This window comes from Caretta caretta, chromosome 12 (assembly GCF_965140235.1).
Source record: "Caretta caretta isolate rCarCar2 chromosome 12, rCarCar1.hap1, whole genome shotgun sequence".
Lineage (NCBI taxonomy): Eukaryota > Metazoa > Chordata > Testudines > Cheloniidae > Caretta > Caretta caretta.
In genome coordinates this window covers 8,712,046-8,731,665 of record NC_134217.1, presented here as the reverse complement: position 1 = coordinate 8,731,665, position 19,620 = coordinate 8,712,046, and the positions used below count along the sequence as shown (strand labels likewise).

General features: G+C 44.1%; 2 protein-coding genes across 3 annotated transcripts in view; one reads left to right on the top strand and one right to left on the bottom strand.

The window, feature by feature from the left end:
* The window catches only part of GNAO1 (G protein subunit alpha o1), a 297,622-nt gene extending 294,329 nt beyond the window's left edge, over positions 1-3,293 (top strand). Inside the window, exons 8-9 of the mRNA XM_048817046.2 lie at positions 454-677; positions 1,867-3,293. Coding sequence (XP_048673003.1) covers positions 454-641 — 188 coding nt within the window. The 3' untranslated portion in view covers positions 642-677; positions 1,867-3,293. The remainder of the gene's footprint in view (positions 1-453; positions 678-1,866) is intronic.
* An 8,598-nt stretch (positions 3,294-11,891) lies between these two features.
* The window catches only part of AMFR (autocrine motility factor receptor), a 36,322-nt gene continuing 28,593 nt past the window's right edge, over positions 11,892-19,620 (bottom strand). For both annotated transcript variants that reach the window (XM_048817044.2, XM_048817043.2), the window contains exons 13-14: positions 15,162-15,346; positions 11,892-13,523 (exon numbers count right to left, since the gene is read on the bottom strand). In XM_048817044.2, coding sequence (XP_048673001.1) covers positions 13,376-13,523; positions 15,162-15,346 — 333 coding nt within the window. In that variant the 3' untranslated portion in view covers positions 11,892-13,375. The remainder of the gene's footprint in view (positions 13,524-15,161; positions 15,347-19,620) is intronic.

Sequence of the window (19,620 nt, the reverse complement as noted above, 5' to 3'; positions counted from 1 at the left end):
CATGTTTCATTGGCAGTTTTATTATCCCATTAGCTCTCCAGCTATCTATAGAGTCTTCTGGGAAAAAGAGAGTGGGGGGCGGGGGGTAGATGACACCTGGTTTTCTAATGTGAACTCCAAGCAGTACAAAATGCCTTCTTCGTGCATCATCTTTTCCCCTTTATGGGATAATACACCAACCCCTCTTCCAGCCCTTTTCTTCCAGATCTCCCTAGAGCAGTGGTTCTCAGCCCCCCCCCCGCTTGCGGCCCAATCAGCACCCAGCTGCGGCCCCTGTGACATCCTCAGGGCCATACCAGTAGTATGGATGTTGTGTGGATGTACATAACACAGAGAGAGCTGCATATGCAGCCCACAACGGTAAATAGGTTGAAAATCACTTCCCTAGAGCGTGCTCATGCCTGCAAGACCTCTGACGGGATTCTCTTTCTTTTCCTGTTTGTTTGCCTGCAGGCCCTAACACTTACGAGGACGCAGCAGCATATATCCAAGCACAATTTGAAAGCAAAAACCGCTCCCCCAACAAGGAGATTTACTGTCACATGACTTGCGCGACGGACACGAACAACATCCAGGTGGTCTTCGACGCGGTCACCGACATCATCATTGCCAACAACCTCCGAGGCTGTGGCTTGTACTGACGCCTTCTCGTCCTGTATAGCAAATCAACTCCTTTGGTAATGATCACGGCGGGAGGAAAAAATTTTAAAAAAAGAAAAAAAGCGCAAAACAAAACAAAAACCAAATCAAACGACAAAAAACAAAATCATTATACTAATAATGCAAGCTGGTAAATAAAAAGGCATAATGACAAATTATATATATATATATATATAAATAAATATATATATATATATATATACACACACACACACACACACACACACACACATAAAAAAAAAAAACCACCACCACCACAATCTTTTTAGTTTATCTCAAAGAGCTGTGGACAGAACTGATTTCTCTGACAGGCTTCAGCCCTCCCTGGTATTGTCACCAGTCATAGAAATCAAATCAATTAAATAAGCCAAGAAAAATTACGCTGACATTTGCTAAATGGTCTGCCTGCATTTTGAACCTAAGGTATCCTATGAGTTTTAAAAGGGATTGTTTTCTTAAAACAAAGAGCGATAGCGTTATTTTTTTAACTCTTCTTTAGGGGGAGTGGCTTCGGGGTAGAGGGGAAGGGGATTTTTTTTTTCTTCCTCCCCATTCCAGTTTCTTGGATTTTTTAGGGACTGGTGTTAGGAAGCCGTAAGTCAGCTGGTGCCGTGGTGCAGTCTGCACCATGGGGGCTGGGCTCTCGGTGCCTCTCGGTTCTGTTCAGCTCTTGGGGGTTTCAAAAACAAACAAAGAAAAAAAGAAAAGAGAAAAAAGAAAGAAAAAAACAAACCCACACCACAATATTTTAGAACTTTTTTTAACCGGGACGCAGCAGGAAAGCATTCTTTACGTAACAAGCTCTTCACTTGTGGAATGTAACTTCCTCCCAAGTTAAAGCACAAGATGGGGAGCTTCAGGCCTTTTACCAGCACGGGTTCTGCGAGAAAGAGGAGGGCCCCTAGTGGCAATCACACCACCGCCCCCCACACACACACACACACGCGCACGCCCCAAAAAGACTGGGGGGGAGGGATGTATTTGTCCATCAAATTCGAACCGTGTATCAGTACCAACCTCACTTTCAGGTGGGCTTCGGGCAGGGGAGGGGAGACGCAATTTATTTTTGAACAGGGTTAATTAAGGACATTAACCATTGTGATACTGTTTTACTTGGCAGTGAGGGATTCCCCCTATGATTTAATTGATTTCTTGATTGATTTTTAATGTATTCAAGCCTGGGCTCCCTTCTCTCTCTCTCTCCAGACCACTTCACGGACTCTCCTGTTGGCGTTCTCCTTACCGGTAGCATGACCTTTTGGCCTTTTGCATAAGACACAGCCTTCTTTATTGAATCAATGTATAATGTTCTGAACATGGAATGATGGCTGTGTGTTTCCGTAGACTGCTGTAGATCTGGTTTTAGCTGAGTCTTTACATTTAGAAGCTAAAAGATTAAAAAAGAAGAAAAAAAAAGAAAAATGAAAAAAAACACCACGTTTTTTTCCATGTGCTTTGTAGCTAAAAAAAAGAAAAAAAGGAAAAAAAAAGAAAATATTCCTTTCCCATTTTCCCTTCCCCCCTTTATTTAAAAAAAGAAAAGAAAAATCTTTTGCAACCGTGCTAAGAGGTATTCTCCTCTTCTCCATTCCTCATTTTAACAGGAATGAATTTGCATTTGTTTTCATTTAAATTTCCCTTTTTGTGTTTATTTGTGCCCTGCCTCCTTAAAAAGAAAAAAAAAGGGGGGGGTCTTTATTAGCCTGGAGTGATAAGACTACAATGCAAGACCATGACTGTGGGTCAGGTATCCAGCAGGGGATGTCTTTCTGCTTTATATTTATTTATTCTTTTCCCCTAGTTTAATAATGACTCTTTGTTCTGAATTGTCTCTTTTGCGCTCCAGGTTTGTATCAAAAAAGCACAGCTGTCACTAGCCTGTAGTGGCCAAATTATCCAGAGATTTTCCCTCTCTTGACTTTTTTGCTCTGAAGAATACTGTGTATTACATACCAGATAGGCTTCCTCTTCTTTCTTTTATTGTTTTGGGGGTTGGTTTGGGAGACCTTAGAGGGATTATTTTTCTTTGGGTTTTTTTGTTTTGTTCGGATTTATTTTTGTAACTCTTTCCAGTGAATGCTTTTTTGTGCTGCTTTTTTCCTCCTCTGATCCTTCCTTTTAGTGAATGGTGTTTTCTCGCTCTCTCTCTCTCTCTCTCATGTGGGGATGTTTGTGCTGCAAAAACAGACAAAAAAATACAAAAAAAAAATACAAAAAAACCCAAAAACAAAAAAAGAAAGAAAATGTTTAAAAAGTTTCTCACACACACAGACACACACACACCAATCACAAAAAAAACTAAAAAAAAAAAAAACCAAAATCAAATGTAGTGTTTACATTAAAGTCACCGTTTTCATGACCAACCCTTCATCATTTCTACTTTGATTAGTAATCAGACATCTTCACAGTCACTTTTCAGAGTTACCTTCGCTGAAGAAACCACACACCTGTTTAAAATAAAATGAATAAATAAAGAGGAAACTAAATATATATATATATAAAGCGCCAGGTCTTTCTAAGCCTTTCTATTACCAATCAGTGAGGTTTCTGTGATATATTAGACACTGCCAATCTCTTTCTCTGACTAATGGAAAATTCATGTGTAGCTCAATAAAGAGAATGTTTGTCTGTAATCCTGGTCTTTCACCTTCTGGTTTTCAGACTACAGTTATTTTATGACTATTCTTCTTTAATTAAGGAGGGGGGGGGAGAGAAAAGAAAAAAGAACACAGTGGTGCCAATTCATATATTTCTTGGGGATGTGGGGGAAGGGGACAAATTCTGGTCCCTACCCCCGTTCCCACTTCTGGCAGGGACCCAGTTCCGCTCCGAAGTAAGTCATCCCATTCCCCACCCCCCCCCCCCCATGCACAGGAACCCTGGGTCTTGCTCATGCAGGGAGTCTCCCCTCTCTCTTACCCGCATGGGGCTGCACTCCACCATCCAGGAACAGACTCTCCATGTGGCAGGTCGCGAGGCCACTCACTGAAACTTGGCTCAGTCGCCCGTCCATGGGTATGGCAGGGCAGCTGCATCAAATCTCAGTAGCCATGCTTTGGATCTCCCTGGCAGCAGCAGGACTGATTTAGTGTGGGACCACTGCTTAAAAGCGGTCAGGCCATGCCACCCACCCACACCCCCCCCCCACCCTCCTCGGCTCTGGGGCCTATGGAACTTTGAGCCAGTGTAAAAATCCAGGGGAGGGGGCACGTGCCTCCCAGCCCCTTACAAATTGGCACCACTGCAAATTATTCCACCTCTTGTGTTGTTTCAAAAAGCTATCGGACACGGGGGCCAGATTTTTTAGAAAAACCTCAGCTCCCACTTAGGTCCTGGGATCAGTGGCTAGACCGTGACGAGAACTCAGCCTATTGGATGAATGTCGGGTGCTTTTGGAAGTCTGGCTCCCATTGTGGAAGCTGAGCACTAAAACATCTGGGCCCTGTGTGGCTCAGGAGATTGGGAATCGTAGGCCTTTTGGGTTTAAGCTAACTGTTCCCAGCCCATGGCCTGATCTTGCAAGTTGCATCGCATATAGACAGCCCCCTACACCTATGCAGATTGCTGTTGGCCTCAGCGTGGCTCTGTGCAGGCACAGGGATCTGCCCACACAATACACCTTGCACGATCAACGCCCAGGGCAGAAGCATCTGGATGTTGTTGCCATCTGATGGTTGCTGGTAGCCTATGTGAAATGGATTTGGTAGTCTTGATCAAGTGTGTCCCATGGAATACCACCGTCGACACTCATTGCAATCTCATTGGCTGTCTTGAGCACGCACAGCAGCCAAGGATGGAATACATAGAATCTGAACTGTCTTCTGCTCCCTCGGGGATGGCCTCCAGGTCAGGTTTGAGGCACACTAGCAGGAAAGCGGAGGGAGGAAGCTGTCACGGTCAGCACCTTTGCTGTGCCGGCTTGCTGGAGAAAGAGACATCCTGAGTCTCAAAAGGCTGCCAGCCACATGCCTTTCAGCATCATTGAAGTGGGTGGAACATTTTAATGCCCTGTAAAATGGGGGTGTTGATTCATATACCTCCTGTGTAAGATGCTTTGAGAGCTAAGGCTTGACAAGCACTATGGAAAAGCTAGGAATTTATTAGTAATAATAATTAAATTAAAAAAAATAATCACAGAAACTGGATCATCCCACTAACATTTGTTTTTCTTTAGCGCTTTTGATTGTGCAAGGTGCCAGGCTGACAGCCCTGGAGTCACCTGTGTGTCCTCTAAGGAAGTTAACGCACAGGCGGTTCCAGTTTGGAAGACTTTTCCCACCCCAGCCCACCAACATGTGTTGACCCGGAACTGCAGAGATCACCAAACACAGGAGCGATGGCAATTACAGTCCCGATCTAACAAACGTTCTCCCACATGCGTATCTTGAAGCATCTGGGGATGACTCACATACTTAAAGTTAAACATGTGGTTAAGTGTTTGCAGGGCTGGGGCCTAAATATCTATTCTCACTCAATACTTGGCTTCCACTCAGATTGGCAATAATGAAGGCTAGCAGTGTCAGTCATGATGTAGACATGCATCCACTAGGATCGGTGTTGAGATTCCCAACATACTAAGAGCTACCAAACAGCCATCAGAGGTTTATGACCTAATGTTGCAGCCAGTTTGGGACATATTCAAACTGATGATACAGAGGTGTAAAGCCTAGAGGCTATTTCTCATCCCTTCAGCCAGCCAGTTCCACACCAAATCCAATTTAAACCCTACATTCCTCTCCACCTAGTCAGACCAATGTCATGTTCCAAAGTAGTCTCTTGCCATTTTTTGTCATCTCAAACTGCACTCTGACCAGGCAGAAAAGGAAGCCCTGGGATGTCCATTGGTCTTGACTTCACTCTGCAGAAGAAAAGATAACCCCAGCAACAATTTGATCCCCATGTGAGCCATCATCGAATTACTCACACAGGTGATTCAAAAGAAGAATGGCTGAAAGACACCGGAAATTTTGCACACAAAATACGAAAGAAAATGCATTAGGACACAGAAATAGAACCCGTAGTAGCAAAGATGTTTCTGCTGAATTTAGCATTCTAAGGCCTAGACAAGGGAGAAGGGCAACATCAAGTAAACCAGGACAAAAGACAACAGACAAGCTGAAGATAAAACTGGGTGAAGAGTTCAAAAAATGTTTGGCAAATACTGGCTCAGATTGAAAATTAGAAATAACTGACTACATTTGCATCCCTATTCAGTTCACCCTCCACAAATATTCCAGCAAATGAGTTCATCGGCAGAAACATCCACTAAAATAGTGAATTGTAAGCAAATGTTTAGAGACTATTCGCAGAAAGCCAATTTTCAATCCATAAATGCTATTATTTGCATTGGGGACCTGTAATTCCAAGAGTTAGGCTCATCCAATCAGGGAACAGAAACAATACCTCATGACCGATATGTCTTACTACAACTAGCCAGCACCGCTTGAATTTCAAATATTGAATTATCTTAAACCTCTCGGGAACAGTCTAAAACCCAAGGATTTTATTTAGAAAATCCACACCCCCGAGCAACGCAATTATACCAACCTAACCTCTAGCGTAGACAGCGCTATGTCGAAGGAAGGGCTACTGCCTCTCGTGCAGGTGGATTAACTATGCCAACGGAAGAAGACAAGCAGGACTGCAATTTGCCAATGAACCAAAGTTTGATTGTACTGTATAGCAGTGTCTACGCTGGATTGCCGGTGTGCACCAGGCTCAAGCTGTGTCTCCTATACTGGGGCCTGAAAAACACTGAGGGAATTCTCAGCTGTCCAGGTCCAGCTGCTTTCCTTTGCACTGCCAGAACAACTCAAAAAGAGTAAAAGAGAATCTGCCTGTGTGTACTTCCAGAGACCTAGGAAAGTTAAGGTAATGTACTACTGGCCATATTTTAGACCAAATTTCAAGTCTCAAATCAAATCCACAGGAAGACGTATCCAATGACAGAAGAGGGATGAGTGTCTCATGCATCAGACCCAGTGTTCGAGTGCCAAAGATTAAACCCTCTAAGCATCTTTCCCTGCTACAGGCAAACTTCCTGACAATGGACTTGAGCTCCAAAGACCTAGGCTTATTTCCTTCTGTAAAAATTCCAACTTCATGCCTGATTCGACTATTGCACGTCTTCCCCCGCTCTCCCTTCCAAACTCACTGCCAAGCTCCTGGGAAAACCACCACCAGGTATCACAACGCTATTGTCATTATTTATTTATTACTTGCTCCACAACAACTGAATCAAGCCTCATCATAGTTCTCGGCCTTACCGCTCAGCCTCAGAAGAAGATGATTGAGGAGGAGGATTGCTGACTGAGACACTAAAAGGATGGTTTTGTGCTTAAGGCACTTGCCAGAGACTCAGAAAACGTGGGTACAAATCCTAACTCTGCCACAGACTTCTTTTATGACCTTGGCCAAGTCACTTACTCTCGCTGTGGTCGTACCTAGAAATAATAATTCTTCCTTTATGTGTCTAGATTGTAAGCTTTTTGCAGCAGGGACTGGATCTTATTCTCAGTAACCACAGCAGGATGGCGCTTCAATCTCATTTGGCATTCTTAGCTGCCGCAGGAATGCAGATCATAGCAATCACTTCTGAAATGAAGACAAGTGGCTATTGTCCTCTAAGGAAAGCGGATAGCTTCATGCCACTATTGCACATTTCAGTTCAACAAACTGATACTCTGGAGCATTTCTGAGCATATGCAGTAATTGGATAAGTTAACCAGCAAGGTTGGGTGTGGGAATGCAATGTTCTGTAGGGTTATTCTGATCACACACACCGATAGGAATAGCCATGGGGAGGAATGGAAAGGATGCGTCAGAATGGCTGACACAAAACTTAACCCTTTCGGCACCAACATTTTTCTGGCCACACACAGCCTAAGAAGGACATGCAGAGGAGGAATGTGACATGAGTGCAGGCAGGACCTCTTTCAGTGCAAGTAATGGGACATGCCCAGTTCAGACATGCAGTTACTTCATGAATCTTGTGTATTCTGCAGTGGTTAGGTAATTGAGACTAATGTGGGAGCCCAAAGTCAAGGAAAGACTCAAGGTGTCCATAGTCTGGCCAGACAACGAGGAGATGGAAAGGAGCTGTGTTTGACAGAGGAAATGGACCTAGAGCGATAAAGAACAGCCGTAGATCTGGGCAGGAGTGCTGGATTATTAGATATACACAGAGTAAGACCACTCCTGCGCCCTGCAGACTTTACAATCTAAAGGATGTGTGGGGAAACTGAGGCATAGATTTGTGAAGTGAGTTGTCTAAGGTCAACCAGCAGACCAGTGGCAGAGCCAGAAATAGAGTGCAGGGCTCCCGACTCTGAGTCCAGTTACACTGTTACAAGTGGTGTAAAAGAAGATGCCTGAAGAAAGATAAACTCTGCCAGATCATATCCCTCTGTGAGAGGGAAATGAGACAGGGAAGAAAGAGAAACATATTCTGGTCACTACACTTTGCATTTATAGGACTCAACTGTCCTTATCTTGCTGTCACTTGAACAGAAGTATCTCCAGCAAAAGGATCTGCACCAATAAGAGGGCCGAATTGGTCTCCAGCTTCAAAGTGCTACCCAAACGTTCATTAGCTGGAGAAGTGCATTACAAAAAAAGATTGATGTGCCAAACACCCTCCGTTGAAATCAGTCTGGATTTACACCACTGGAACCAAGAGCAGAATTGGGCTGCTCTCTCTAGTCCTAAAACAAGTTCAGAGATTAATTCCTTGGCTTCTTCACCACACTTTAAGCAAAGGGCTCAACTGTGATTGTCTGACACAGATGAAGCTAGAAGTAAACCACCACCAACTAGGACCAAATCCATGATCTTCGATGGGGTTTCTTCGACCAAGCAAACTTCCATAGCTCTCCAGCATCTGGGACAATCTGCAGCCTGGGGACAGTGCAATCCAGATGGCCCAGGCAAGTGACACATCCACCAGTGCCTCTATCAATCTGTCCGTCACACAGCTCCAGTAAGCTGAGAAAAGCCCACCTCCTTTCAGGCCAGACTCAGGCCCAAGGTATTTACTGTCCCTCTGTGATCCAGGACTCCTCCCTGCAGAGAGCTCAGGAAGCATCCTCACCAAGGAAACACCAAGCCCCTTTGCTCCTTCTGTGCACACTTAGCATCCTCTTTGTGGGGCACATCACGCAGGTCTCCCATCCGCCAAAGTCCACGGTCCCTCAGCTGCAAGGCTGCTTTGGGAGGTAGAATAAGGGTGCCAGGGACGGAAGGCACTCCTGCACTCTACCGACGCTTAGAACAGGGCATGGCTGCCCTACAGAGCCTGGGGCTCTGCAAGGAAACTGGGCCATTATTGAGACTCAGGGGGTAGTGACCAAGGGAGTAAAGTCCACAGTCAGCTCCCCTTGACAATGTTGCCTTCGGTGTTCTCTGTCTTGGTGATGAGGCCTGAAAGATATAGAGGGAGAGTTAATACTAGCTGGATTTATTGGACACCTACTGGGTTAGGAGAGAGGCATACAGAATACAGAGGATTACCCTGTGCCTGGCAAAGGAGGAGTTAACCACTGTGTCACACACAGGTGTTCAGGAACAGCAGGTGCCATGTTCCACTCTGAACCCAGCCCTGCAGATCTGGCTTAGGAACTCTAAGCTAGACACAGGATGGAAAATGTTTCTCGGTGTTGTGTGAGCCACTGTCCTGCAACTGCAAGAGTTTCCCTTGGGCAGGGAGCGTGACTGTTGGATGCTGGGGTTTTTGTGCTGAATCTGTTCGCCAGCCTACAGGGCAAGTAATTACTGATGGCATCATAGGAAAGCTTCTTGCCAGGGAGATCCACTAGACTGTGCAATTCCAAGGGATGTGGTGGAAGAGCCCCTCTGGCTGACACATCTAGAACTAGGCTAGACAAGCCACTCGTAAATGGAGGGTAAGGGAATGACCCTGAACTCTCCCCCAGGGAGGGGCTAGAAAAAGTGACATAATTTGGCTCTCTCGTATCTGATTCTAAATATTCCACAACTGGTTTTAATCTACTGTGCACAGCTCTGCAGCCAGGCGTATTAATTCCAAGTACTGGAAGACAGACACACCAGCTATAGAACACCATCGAAATGAAACACAGGCTGTTCCTCTGCCTGAAACGGGGCTAACAGCCTCCCAGGCAGAGCATGCGGAGATCTACCCACGAGATCTTACCGAGGTTTCAGGTACAGCATCACATACGCATTGTAGCAGAGGGTTATTGATCAGTGTTAAAGTGCTCCATTAGGCAGGAAAAACAGTATGTTAACTGTTAGGATTGCTAGTCTGGCTGCTTTGGACCATACAATGCTCCCCCTGGGTCATGGCAAGGCAATTAATCACGACACAGTGCAGGGCTTGCATGCAATGGCAACAAAACCTTGCGGCCTGCAGCAAGGGAGCACACTGCTGCCCTATCGGGGTTCTCCTTTGGCCTCTCCATATACTCTCCTGCTAGCGTCTCGTCAGCAATTGGTAGAAGTAGGGTATGAGGCTGGCACCCTACCCTTGGTGCCCCTGACCGAGCAGGAACATTTGCCAAGCACAGATTCCAGGCCAGCTGGGCCCCCCTGGCTGCCAGTGAGTTTGATGAAGTAGCTGTAGAGTGGGATATATAAACAGACAGGACCTTAATTTCACACATACCCTCCCACTAACCTCCCCTACCATGGGCGTATCCGGGAAAGAAAACAGTCGTCAGCAAAGGAAGTTCTTTCCCACAGCAGCAAGTCTGGTTCAGAAGGTTCTGTTATTTCTCCACGATCTCTGGTGTTTACAGTAGATTCCACGAGATCACACACAGTAGCTCTTCCTGGCCACGGCAGGGTTGGTCAGCACAAAGGCTTCTCCTCGGATGGACTCCATTCAAGGGAAACAGAACCAGAGTAAAAGAGGCAACGCTGTGTCTTCCTCCTCCAGGCATGAACAAGCCAATTATTGCTGAAGTAGGTCACTTGGAAGGAGTGCTCCAATGTGAGGCTGCCATCCAAGGGACGGCTGGGAAAGTGGCACTTTTGGACAGTGGGATAAAGGAAGTACCATCCCTGGTGAACAGAAAGGGGTCGAGATGAAAGGACCAAGAGGGAGAAACACACCCAGGGTTTTGTTCATACCTCCAACGTCCCTCATTTTGAGGGGCGGCTACTCATTTTAGGTGTCCCCTCAGTTCTTGAAAAGTATTTACCTCACAAAGAATTATGAAATTGTGATTAGAAGTTATTTAGACGAAGGAGTCCCACACCATTTTATTTTAGCTTCCCCGTTTGACTAATTTGTGTGTCCCCCTCATTTCAGGTCACTCAGTGTTCTACAGTGGGGCCTCAGCAGGCTGAGAGACGGTCTTGTTCAAGTACAATTTATTGGCACCAACTGTTTACCTTTTCATGCCAGTGTGAATGAACAAGGATCGTGTATAGGATGAGTTCCATAGAGGTAAATGACAAGAGGAATTAGGGACAATTGTTGTGATATATAATGTACAAAGCAGGCAAACTGTACGAAGCAATTGACAGGCTGATGCAGGGAAATGCAGAGCTGTCAGAGAGCAGCGGCTTCCCAGCTGACTAAGAAATAAGGGATGCACTCTGCAATAGTGCTCCCAGGCCTTAGTAAATAGAAGGGTAAGGAGCATGGCCCTCAGCACATGCAGGAGTTTTGACTGGCTGTCCTTCTCCTGCGAGGCACAGGAATGGAGACAGGCAACAAATCAGATGATAATGTCTCTGCAGAAACCCATCTGCCTGGTTACAAGGAACTCCAGCTCCCCAAAGGCAGACAGAACGAGCTCTTCCTCTCATATCAGCTTGGAATGGAAGATTGAAAAGCCTGAGATTTTCCTTGCACCTGACTGTGTCCCATTGGAACCTGGGAATCTCTGCCATTTGAGAGAAGAGACATCCAAATCTTAAAACACAGAATACTCTTTAAATGAGCTCAGACTAAGATGAGGCTCAAAAGCTGCATTCTATGCAGCCTCCCTGGACAGCACTCCAATCCTCCTCCATCACTTTCACATTTATAGCACTCATGGGTTCTAGCACCAACAGCTTCTGCACAGCTGAAGTTAGGAGAAAGTCTCCAAAAACCTGGAGTTAAGCAAATATGTTCCCTCTCCTTTTAGCAACGGAGGTGACCTTACTTTAACGGCTACACAAGACCTAAACCAGGCCACCTCTATAACAGTGATGCACTGGGAATAAGGAAAGTTGCATTAAAGAAACTTCAGGACAATTTCCAACACTGATCAAGAGGGGTGTTGTTGTTTTTTAATTTTTTTAAACAATAAAACAAACAGCTGTGCATTGAGCAAACCCAAATCTCTCTTACACACAAATATTTTAAAGTTTACTAACAGCATTGCAAGGTAAGGCATTCCAAAGAGATTTATCAAAATAAATTATCTTCTTCACCAAAACATTTCTGCAATTCATCCTTTCATTAAATTCACTGAAATGTCCTAAAACCAGCAGTAAAAAAAAATTACCAATAATTCTAGGTAATACTGGGCTGCTTCCAAAGGACAGTGATACTAGAAGACACTCCTCAAAACATTTAAAATTAAGCCACTGCCATGTAAAACTCAGCTATGTAACCTAGGATTGTAGTTTTCAAATGAGTCTAAAGTCAAAAGGTCTTTAAATTTTTTGAGAAAAAGTTGGGGGATTTGTTCACAGCTAACCTAAAGTCCAGCAGCCTTGATTCTTGTGTCTGTACGTTGGATTAAACTAATGGGTACGCTACTACACAATGCAGGCTTAAAAAAATAAAAAGCAAGATACTGTAGCTATCACTTGTCTGGTCAATAAAGTCCCATCCATCCGTGTATGGACCCTTCTTTGTATGTCACTCGAGAGACCAAACTTGTAGGTTTCAACTACGTTCCACCAACATATTGTAACACTGATTTCAAATTTCTAATCTATTTGCCTGGTACCCCCTTTTTAGCTTTACTCTTCTCAGCCACCCATCTGCTGCTGGCAATGAAATGCATAGAAAAATAAAAGCTCCAGGGGGTGAGCAGAGCTAGAAATGGGAAGTGAGGAGGAGCTCAGAAAGGGTCAAATAAATTGTTTTATTGAGACCAATATGAGCTAGCACCTCACTGTACAACTCATGCTTTACTTTTAAGTTTCGTAGCTAGACAACCGTGACCATCCAATGCGCTGCTCCCACATTCCAGCATTTATCGGTGTCCGAGCAGGCCTATGTAACATTTTTAACTCATTCTTGATATGTACAGTGACTTGGCCGTGGCTGCGGCTGCCTGCTGACTTAAGATGGGGTTCGCTGTGAATCTCAACACTTCAATTCTTTCTTCTAATACTCCCCTTGGACGATCTCAACCTAAACACGCAAGCACCTTCAGTGACCTATGCAAACAGCTGTTAATCGAGGCAGCAGTCTTTCCCTTGCCTCTGCCGCAGGCCTGCACCTTATGCTAGCAGCAGAAATCACGCCCAAGCCTTAAAAACTGCATTTGTTTGTGAAGGGATAAGTGTCACATAGAAAATATTACCAAAAGAAAAGGTTAAATCTGTCAGCTGTCCAAACACTATTAGACCACATGCTTTATACAGCAGAGACGCAGCCAGCTCACTCATCAGCACAGCGAGCTGAGCTCGGAAGAGAGACTTCCTGCTGGTATGAAGAGTGCAGGGTTTTATTTATTTATTTATTTCAACATTGCTCGTGAGGAGGCGGTGGGGGCAGCAGCAGAGAGTACTACAAGGTCTGTTGCATCTGCAATCTCCGTTCGGCAGCAGCGGCTAACATTCTGCGGCGCACGGTGACAGGGTCAGAGGCAGCACCCTCAGACAGAAAGGGGCTCTCGGAGGTGGAGTCCTCATCAGAGGTTTTGTTTAAATAACGCCTACAAGGATAAAGGGAAAAGATGGGTGAAAACAACAGAGTGGCTGATTCTGGCTCTGAAAAGAGGCCATTCAGGGTTTATCATTCTGAAAAGCAAGGGAGGGTTTGGGTTTAGGGTTAGGGAAAGTGGAAAAATACCTCAACTGCAGATCCATAAGCAGTGTAAACCCGGACTCTTGCTATGGTTACCAGAAAGAGGACTACATTATCTACCATGCAATTTATATAGTTAACTTTCTGGTTAAAGCATGGAACTGGGAGTCTAAAGATCCAGGTTCTATTCCAATTTCTCACACCAATTCACTGTGTGGCTTAGGGCAAGTGACTTAACCTCTCTGTCTCTCCATGTCCCCTTCATTAAAACGGTGGTAGTACCTATCTCACAAGGATTAGTTCATGAACATTTGTGAGTCCTAGGAGAGCAAGAAAGCAGCTTCCAGAGATGACATCCAGAGATGACATCCTGCTGCATTTTAAAATTAGTGTTAAAAGCAACAGTTTGAATCTACAACAGATCTAAAAATACGAGAAGTGAACTAGTAGTTTTAAATAGGAAAGAAAAAATAATTTGCCTCTCTGAGCAAAATTTAAGGATTTGAGGGAAGATGTGTCTGGGGACAGGTATATCTGAGGACAAATTTCTCAAGAGACTCTTAAACTGCACCCACAAGTCTTCAGGCTATGTTCCATGTGAACACAAAAGGAGGTATTTAAAAAACGCAACTGGGTCTGTTTGCTGACAAAAAGGGCTGCACCTGCAAACAACATGCATACACTTCTTGCAGGTCCGTTTAACGTTTTGCTCGTAAAAGTTGGCACAGAAACTTGTTCAATAGAAATGAACCAAACACAAATAAATAAATAAATAAATAAAATAAATAACCACCTTGTTGTATGGTACTTGGTCTCACTGGGCTTTGTGTGCATCAATCAACTGATGCCCACCTGGCATTTATCAGAATTTATCAACCTTCACTAATATGAGCAGAATTTATTTAAAAAAAGTTCAGTTCAATATGCAAACATTTATTAGCAGCCAAAAGAATCAATTTACAACCAGTCACTATATTTTGTGGGGCAGGGGAGGGGACTGGGTTGAACTTTGTGTAGAGTTTTTTGTAAGGGGTACCATAACTGACCTACGTCACTTGGTGCTTAAGCAGAAACAAAAACTTGCTCGACACTTGAAAACAACTGTGTTTGACATGTGGTGTCAGATATAGTAAGGTATGAATGCAGGCACAGCCACAGCCAGGAGGCAAGATGATGGTTTACTAGAAGTAGACTCAGCAGACTTGTAAATGATACTGGGTTCTCTTCTTTATGAAGGGCCTGATCCAAAGTCCACTGAAGTCACTGGAAGTCATTCCACTGATTTCAATGGACTCTGGATAAGGCCCTAGGTTTATATTCACATCTTGTTGAGAAATGGGCCTAAGTCAGCACTTCACAATTGTGTTTTTGATAATGATGCTGTATTAGACAGAGTCCTGATCCCGCTGCAGCAGATACAGCTGTTGTTCCCATTGTATTTTGCATAAACACATAAAGACAGGGGGGAAAAGTCCAGACAAAATCCACTTTACAAGGTACCACTCTAATTAAGTGGACAGTACTGCGTGTCAGGGATTGAGCATACTTGCGAGCTTGCTGCAGCAGGTCTTCCTTCCGCTGAACTAACATACGCTGCCTTTCATCAACAGACTTGGAGAAGCGACTTCCTCTGGCCTCAAAATCTTCTGTCTCACTGGGCTCTGCTTCCATTTCACTGAACTCCACCATTTCTTCCAGTCTCGGACTGAGTTCAAGTGGTACTCTCTCAGTCTAGGATAAAGATAGGAAAGCAAAGAAGGAATTTATAGGAAAGTGTAAAATTTGACAACAGGGGGTTTCTATATCACAACAACAAGCTACAGCCTTTCGGAGCTATTAATAAGTGCAGGGGTTTTCAAGGAATTTAAGGGAAAAAGGCAGCCAACTCAGGTAGCTAATTCCTTTCGGCTTCTTCACAAATTCCAGTCAAAATGTGCAGCAGGTCAAGCCAAAACATATTTAAAAAGAGTCAGAATTCTATAAAGCTGCATCACATCTCAGCTGTCAGATCATTAGTTTGGTTGTGGATTCAGAGAACAGACTAGCTATGAGATTGGCTTAATTTCCAAACGCAAAAATGTGGCACCTCCTGCCCTATTTCAAAATAAACATTAAACAACAAACCCACAAATCACAGCTTTTTACAGATGATTAAAAAGCCAAACACAAAAGGTGATGTAATGAAGGGTCTCATCTGACCCACTTTACAGTACAGAAGCAAAAAATTAAAAGGCAAAAAGAGTTCACAGCGAGACCACCCCCAACAGCAATTCAGCCTATTTCATAAGTACTAGCATTCACCAATTCCTTGGGTCTCAGTCTCATGCCTTTGGATTTAGAATTCTTAGAGCCTATAGACCACATGCACACAAACTGCCACTGACTTCAACAGTTTTCCAACAGCTAGATCTGCACAATCAGGCCCCCGTTTTGTAACTGAGCAACAAGAGTGTGATAAAGGTTATAAAAGGAACTCTAGCCCATCTACCACTAGTAGTTTGTTGTTGCATCTCTGTTTCCTGCGTATCTTCAGAGTCAGATCTTCCCTCTACTCTGTTACCTGAACTGTACTGTGTGTGCCTTTAACTTGTAAGCTCCTCAGGGCAGGAATTTCATTCTTGGCATTCTATTTAGCATATTATACACACAACCTGTTGTAAAGGTCTGTGTAAATTTACAATGCTAGCTAAGCTGGAAACCATTATATGTTCCGTTTACTGCAGAGTGAGCTGGATCTGCTTAGTACGCTGAACATGGAAGAGCAAATGCACCTCAGTGAAGCTACCTGTATCTGCTATCATATATCAAACTCTTTATTAGTGCATCCAAGTTGCCAAGAAATTCTATTGTAATTACTCACCGAAATATACAAGCACAAACGACAAAACTAGATGATCAAACATCAACTGGAGATAGCATTTAAATATTATTTTGACTTGTAAACTGAGTAACAGCAACATTAAGCTCTTTTTTACAGTCACTCTTCTGATGATAAAGGTATTTTATTATATTTCTTTAAATCAGCAATAATCTCAATCCCTAAAATCCTGCCAACTGAGAAATCTTGCATTCCACCACGGAGTGGGGGAATTATAATTCGACCAAGGTTTCTAACCATCAGAGGACTGAAGTTCCGGAACAGTGTTCCAAGGGGAGCAGTGGGGGCAAAAAACCTAACTGGCTTCAAGACTGAGCTTGATAAGTTTATGGAAGGAATGGTATGATGAGACTGCCTACAACAGCATGTAGCCTATCTGTGACTGCTAGCAGCAAATATCTCCAACAGCCGATAATGGGACATTAGACGGGGAGGACTCTGAATCACTACAGAGAATTCTTTCCTAGGTGTCTGGCTGGTGGATCTTGCTCAGGGTCTAACTGATCGCCATATTTGGGGCTGGGAAGGAATTTCCTCCCAGGTCAGATTGGCAGAGACCCTGGGGGGTTTTCACCTTCCTCTGCAGCATGGGTCATGGGTCACTTGCAGGTTTAAACTAGTGTAAATGGTGGATTCTCTGTAACTCTAAGTCTTTAAAATCATGATGTGAGGACTTCAGTAACTTAGCCAGAGATGATGGGTCTATTGTAGGAGAGAGTGGGTGAGGTTCTGTGGCCTGCAATGTGCAGGAAGTCAGACTACAATCACTAGATGATCATGATGGTTCCTTCTGGCCTTAAAGTCTACGAGTCTATAATAATAGCACAACTTAGCTCTTACATAGGCTTTTCATAGTTTAGTATCATTATCCCCCATTTTACAGATGGGGAAACTGAGGCACAGAGTGGTGAACTGACTTATCCAATGTCACCCAATAGCTGGGAATAGAACACAGTCTCCTGAGTCCAATCCAGTGCTCTATCCACTGGGCTATATTCTCTCTCCAGAAAGAACTATTTCTACTTTCCCCCAGAAACAACTATTCCAGATAAACAGGAAAATTATCACAGCGCGCCTAATTCTGCAAATTGTTTAACACTCTCCACTCTCAATGATTTAAGTTAAGCAGCCATAGCTCCTTGAAGGAAGCACTTACCACATCTTGGAGGACCGAGCCTTAGGATACAATAAATTCAACCCCAGAATTTTTCTTACCACCAAAACACTTTTAATAATGAGCAATATAAGAAGAAAAGGTTAAGCCTTTTTAAACTAAATTCAAAGCTAACAACAGATTGACCGAGTAATTCTTTTACTTGCAACACCTTGCAGAGTTTGTCATGTTAAGTTATGGTGGCCTATATTGGCCCCAATCTTCAAAGTCTTTAATGCGAAAGGACCCAAGTACATCAGCAACTACATCTTCATCTACAACCCTGCCAGGACATCTCTGGAAAGACTCGGATTACAAAATCCAGGAGTAAGGGCATGAAAGCTGGAGATAAAGCTCTCTCAAGGTGACTCAGTTGTGGAATGAGCTTCTTGAGATCAGATTAATATAGAGGCTGACCACTTTCCAGGTACTCCTCTGACAAAGCATTTCCAGTATGATGATGGAATGTATTCTCCAAAGAGTCTCCTTGCTCAGAGAGGGGAGAAGAACAGAAAACTCCATGAAGTCTGCTACGGTCTCAGCCTGGAGATTTAATTTACATGGGAAGCACTTTGATACAATTGTGATGAGAGCTACAAGAAACTCCAAGATAGAAGTATAGCAACATACCGAGCACCACACATTTTGGAATCCAGCCTTCATCTGAAAATGCGGCATTAAGGACTCCATTGCTTCTCAGTGTAATTTGTGGTCACTGCACAAAGTTGTTGTACCATATTTGATGACAGTCTTGGAGACATAAAAAATTACTTGCTTGTAATAAGAGCTCTCTGAAAGCAGGATCCGCTAGTGAGCCATATTCTTGCATGCTGGCACAAGAGTAAAGTTTAGAACCATCATTCTGATGAAGCAGCTGTGAACAAGACTCCAGAGGGTGCACAAAGCTCCGTAAGCTTAGAACTGGGTTGTCCATAGCACGACTTGCAGGATTTCTGCAGAGGCTGTGGTTTGAATTCTTGTGCATTTGGGAGAGTTTTCCAGCTTTTCCAACTGAGCGAAGTAGTCGTCACAGCAGTACAAGGACTGTGTACAGGAACCCGCCTCAACCGCCAACAAAGCATTCAGTACTTCACTCCCCTGGACAGATGGCCTTCCAAAGCTCATGTGAAAATTGAGTTGATGAACAAAGACACAACTAAACTACTTTAGGTGAAGAAATCAGCCTATACGGATCATGTCCGATCATATCAGGTCAGCAAAATAAAACCCGGTAACTTCAAGAAATGCATGACCTGAGCGAACAGCCAAAGAGCTTCGGTACCATTTGCCATCCAGGCAGACTGCCCTGACAACTGAAATGCATCAGAGGGGTAATACAGCGTTCATGTCAGTTTCTACAGCCTAGCTGCTAGGACTCCAAATCATCAACTGCGTCTATTTCAACGTCCAGTTGTGCTGATGGCAGCCTGCTGAGAGTATAAAGCTCCACAGTTTGAACATGGAAGCTGTAAACTGTGGAATGCAGAGATTTCAACAGCTGGTGAGCAAAGCGAGTCATTTTTAAACCATAGGGGACGAATCAGCGCACCCATCTCGTTGATACCAGCATCTTTGGAGCGCAAGCAGCAAGGCATCGACTAATCTGATGTCAGCAGAGGCCCTTCAGACATGAAACTTCAACAGCTAGATCACATAATGGTGCTACTACTGCAGCAACCTTAAATACCCTCTTTATGAAAACCAATAATGACCTTTTGGGGCCTTTTAACAGTATGGAGGGGTTTATATCAATGGGGGGCCTTGCTTACACATTGAGGTGGAGGAGTGATGTAACAGAACTCTGTGGTCCCCTCAGAAAGCCTTGGAGCAAGTGAGCAACCTCACTTCCTTGGATCTCCAAGATGAAAGAATGGAAGCACCCTAGAATGAGCTCCTCCACCTCAGCCAGGGTCCACAGGACAGTCACCACAAACCCATAGCCAACAGCCAGACCTAGAAAAATCAGTATGGACC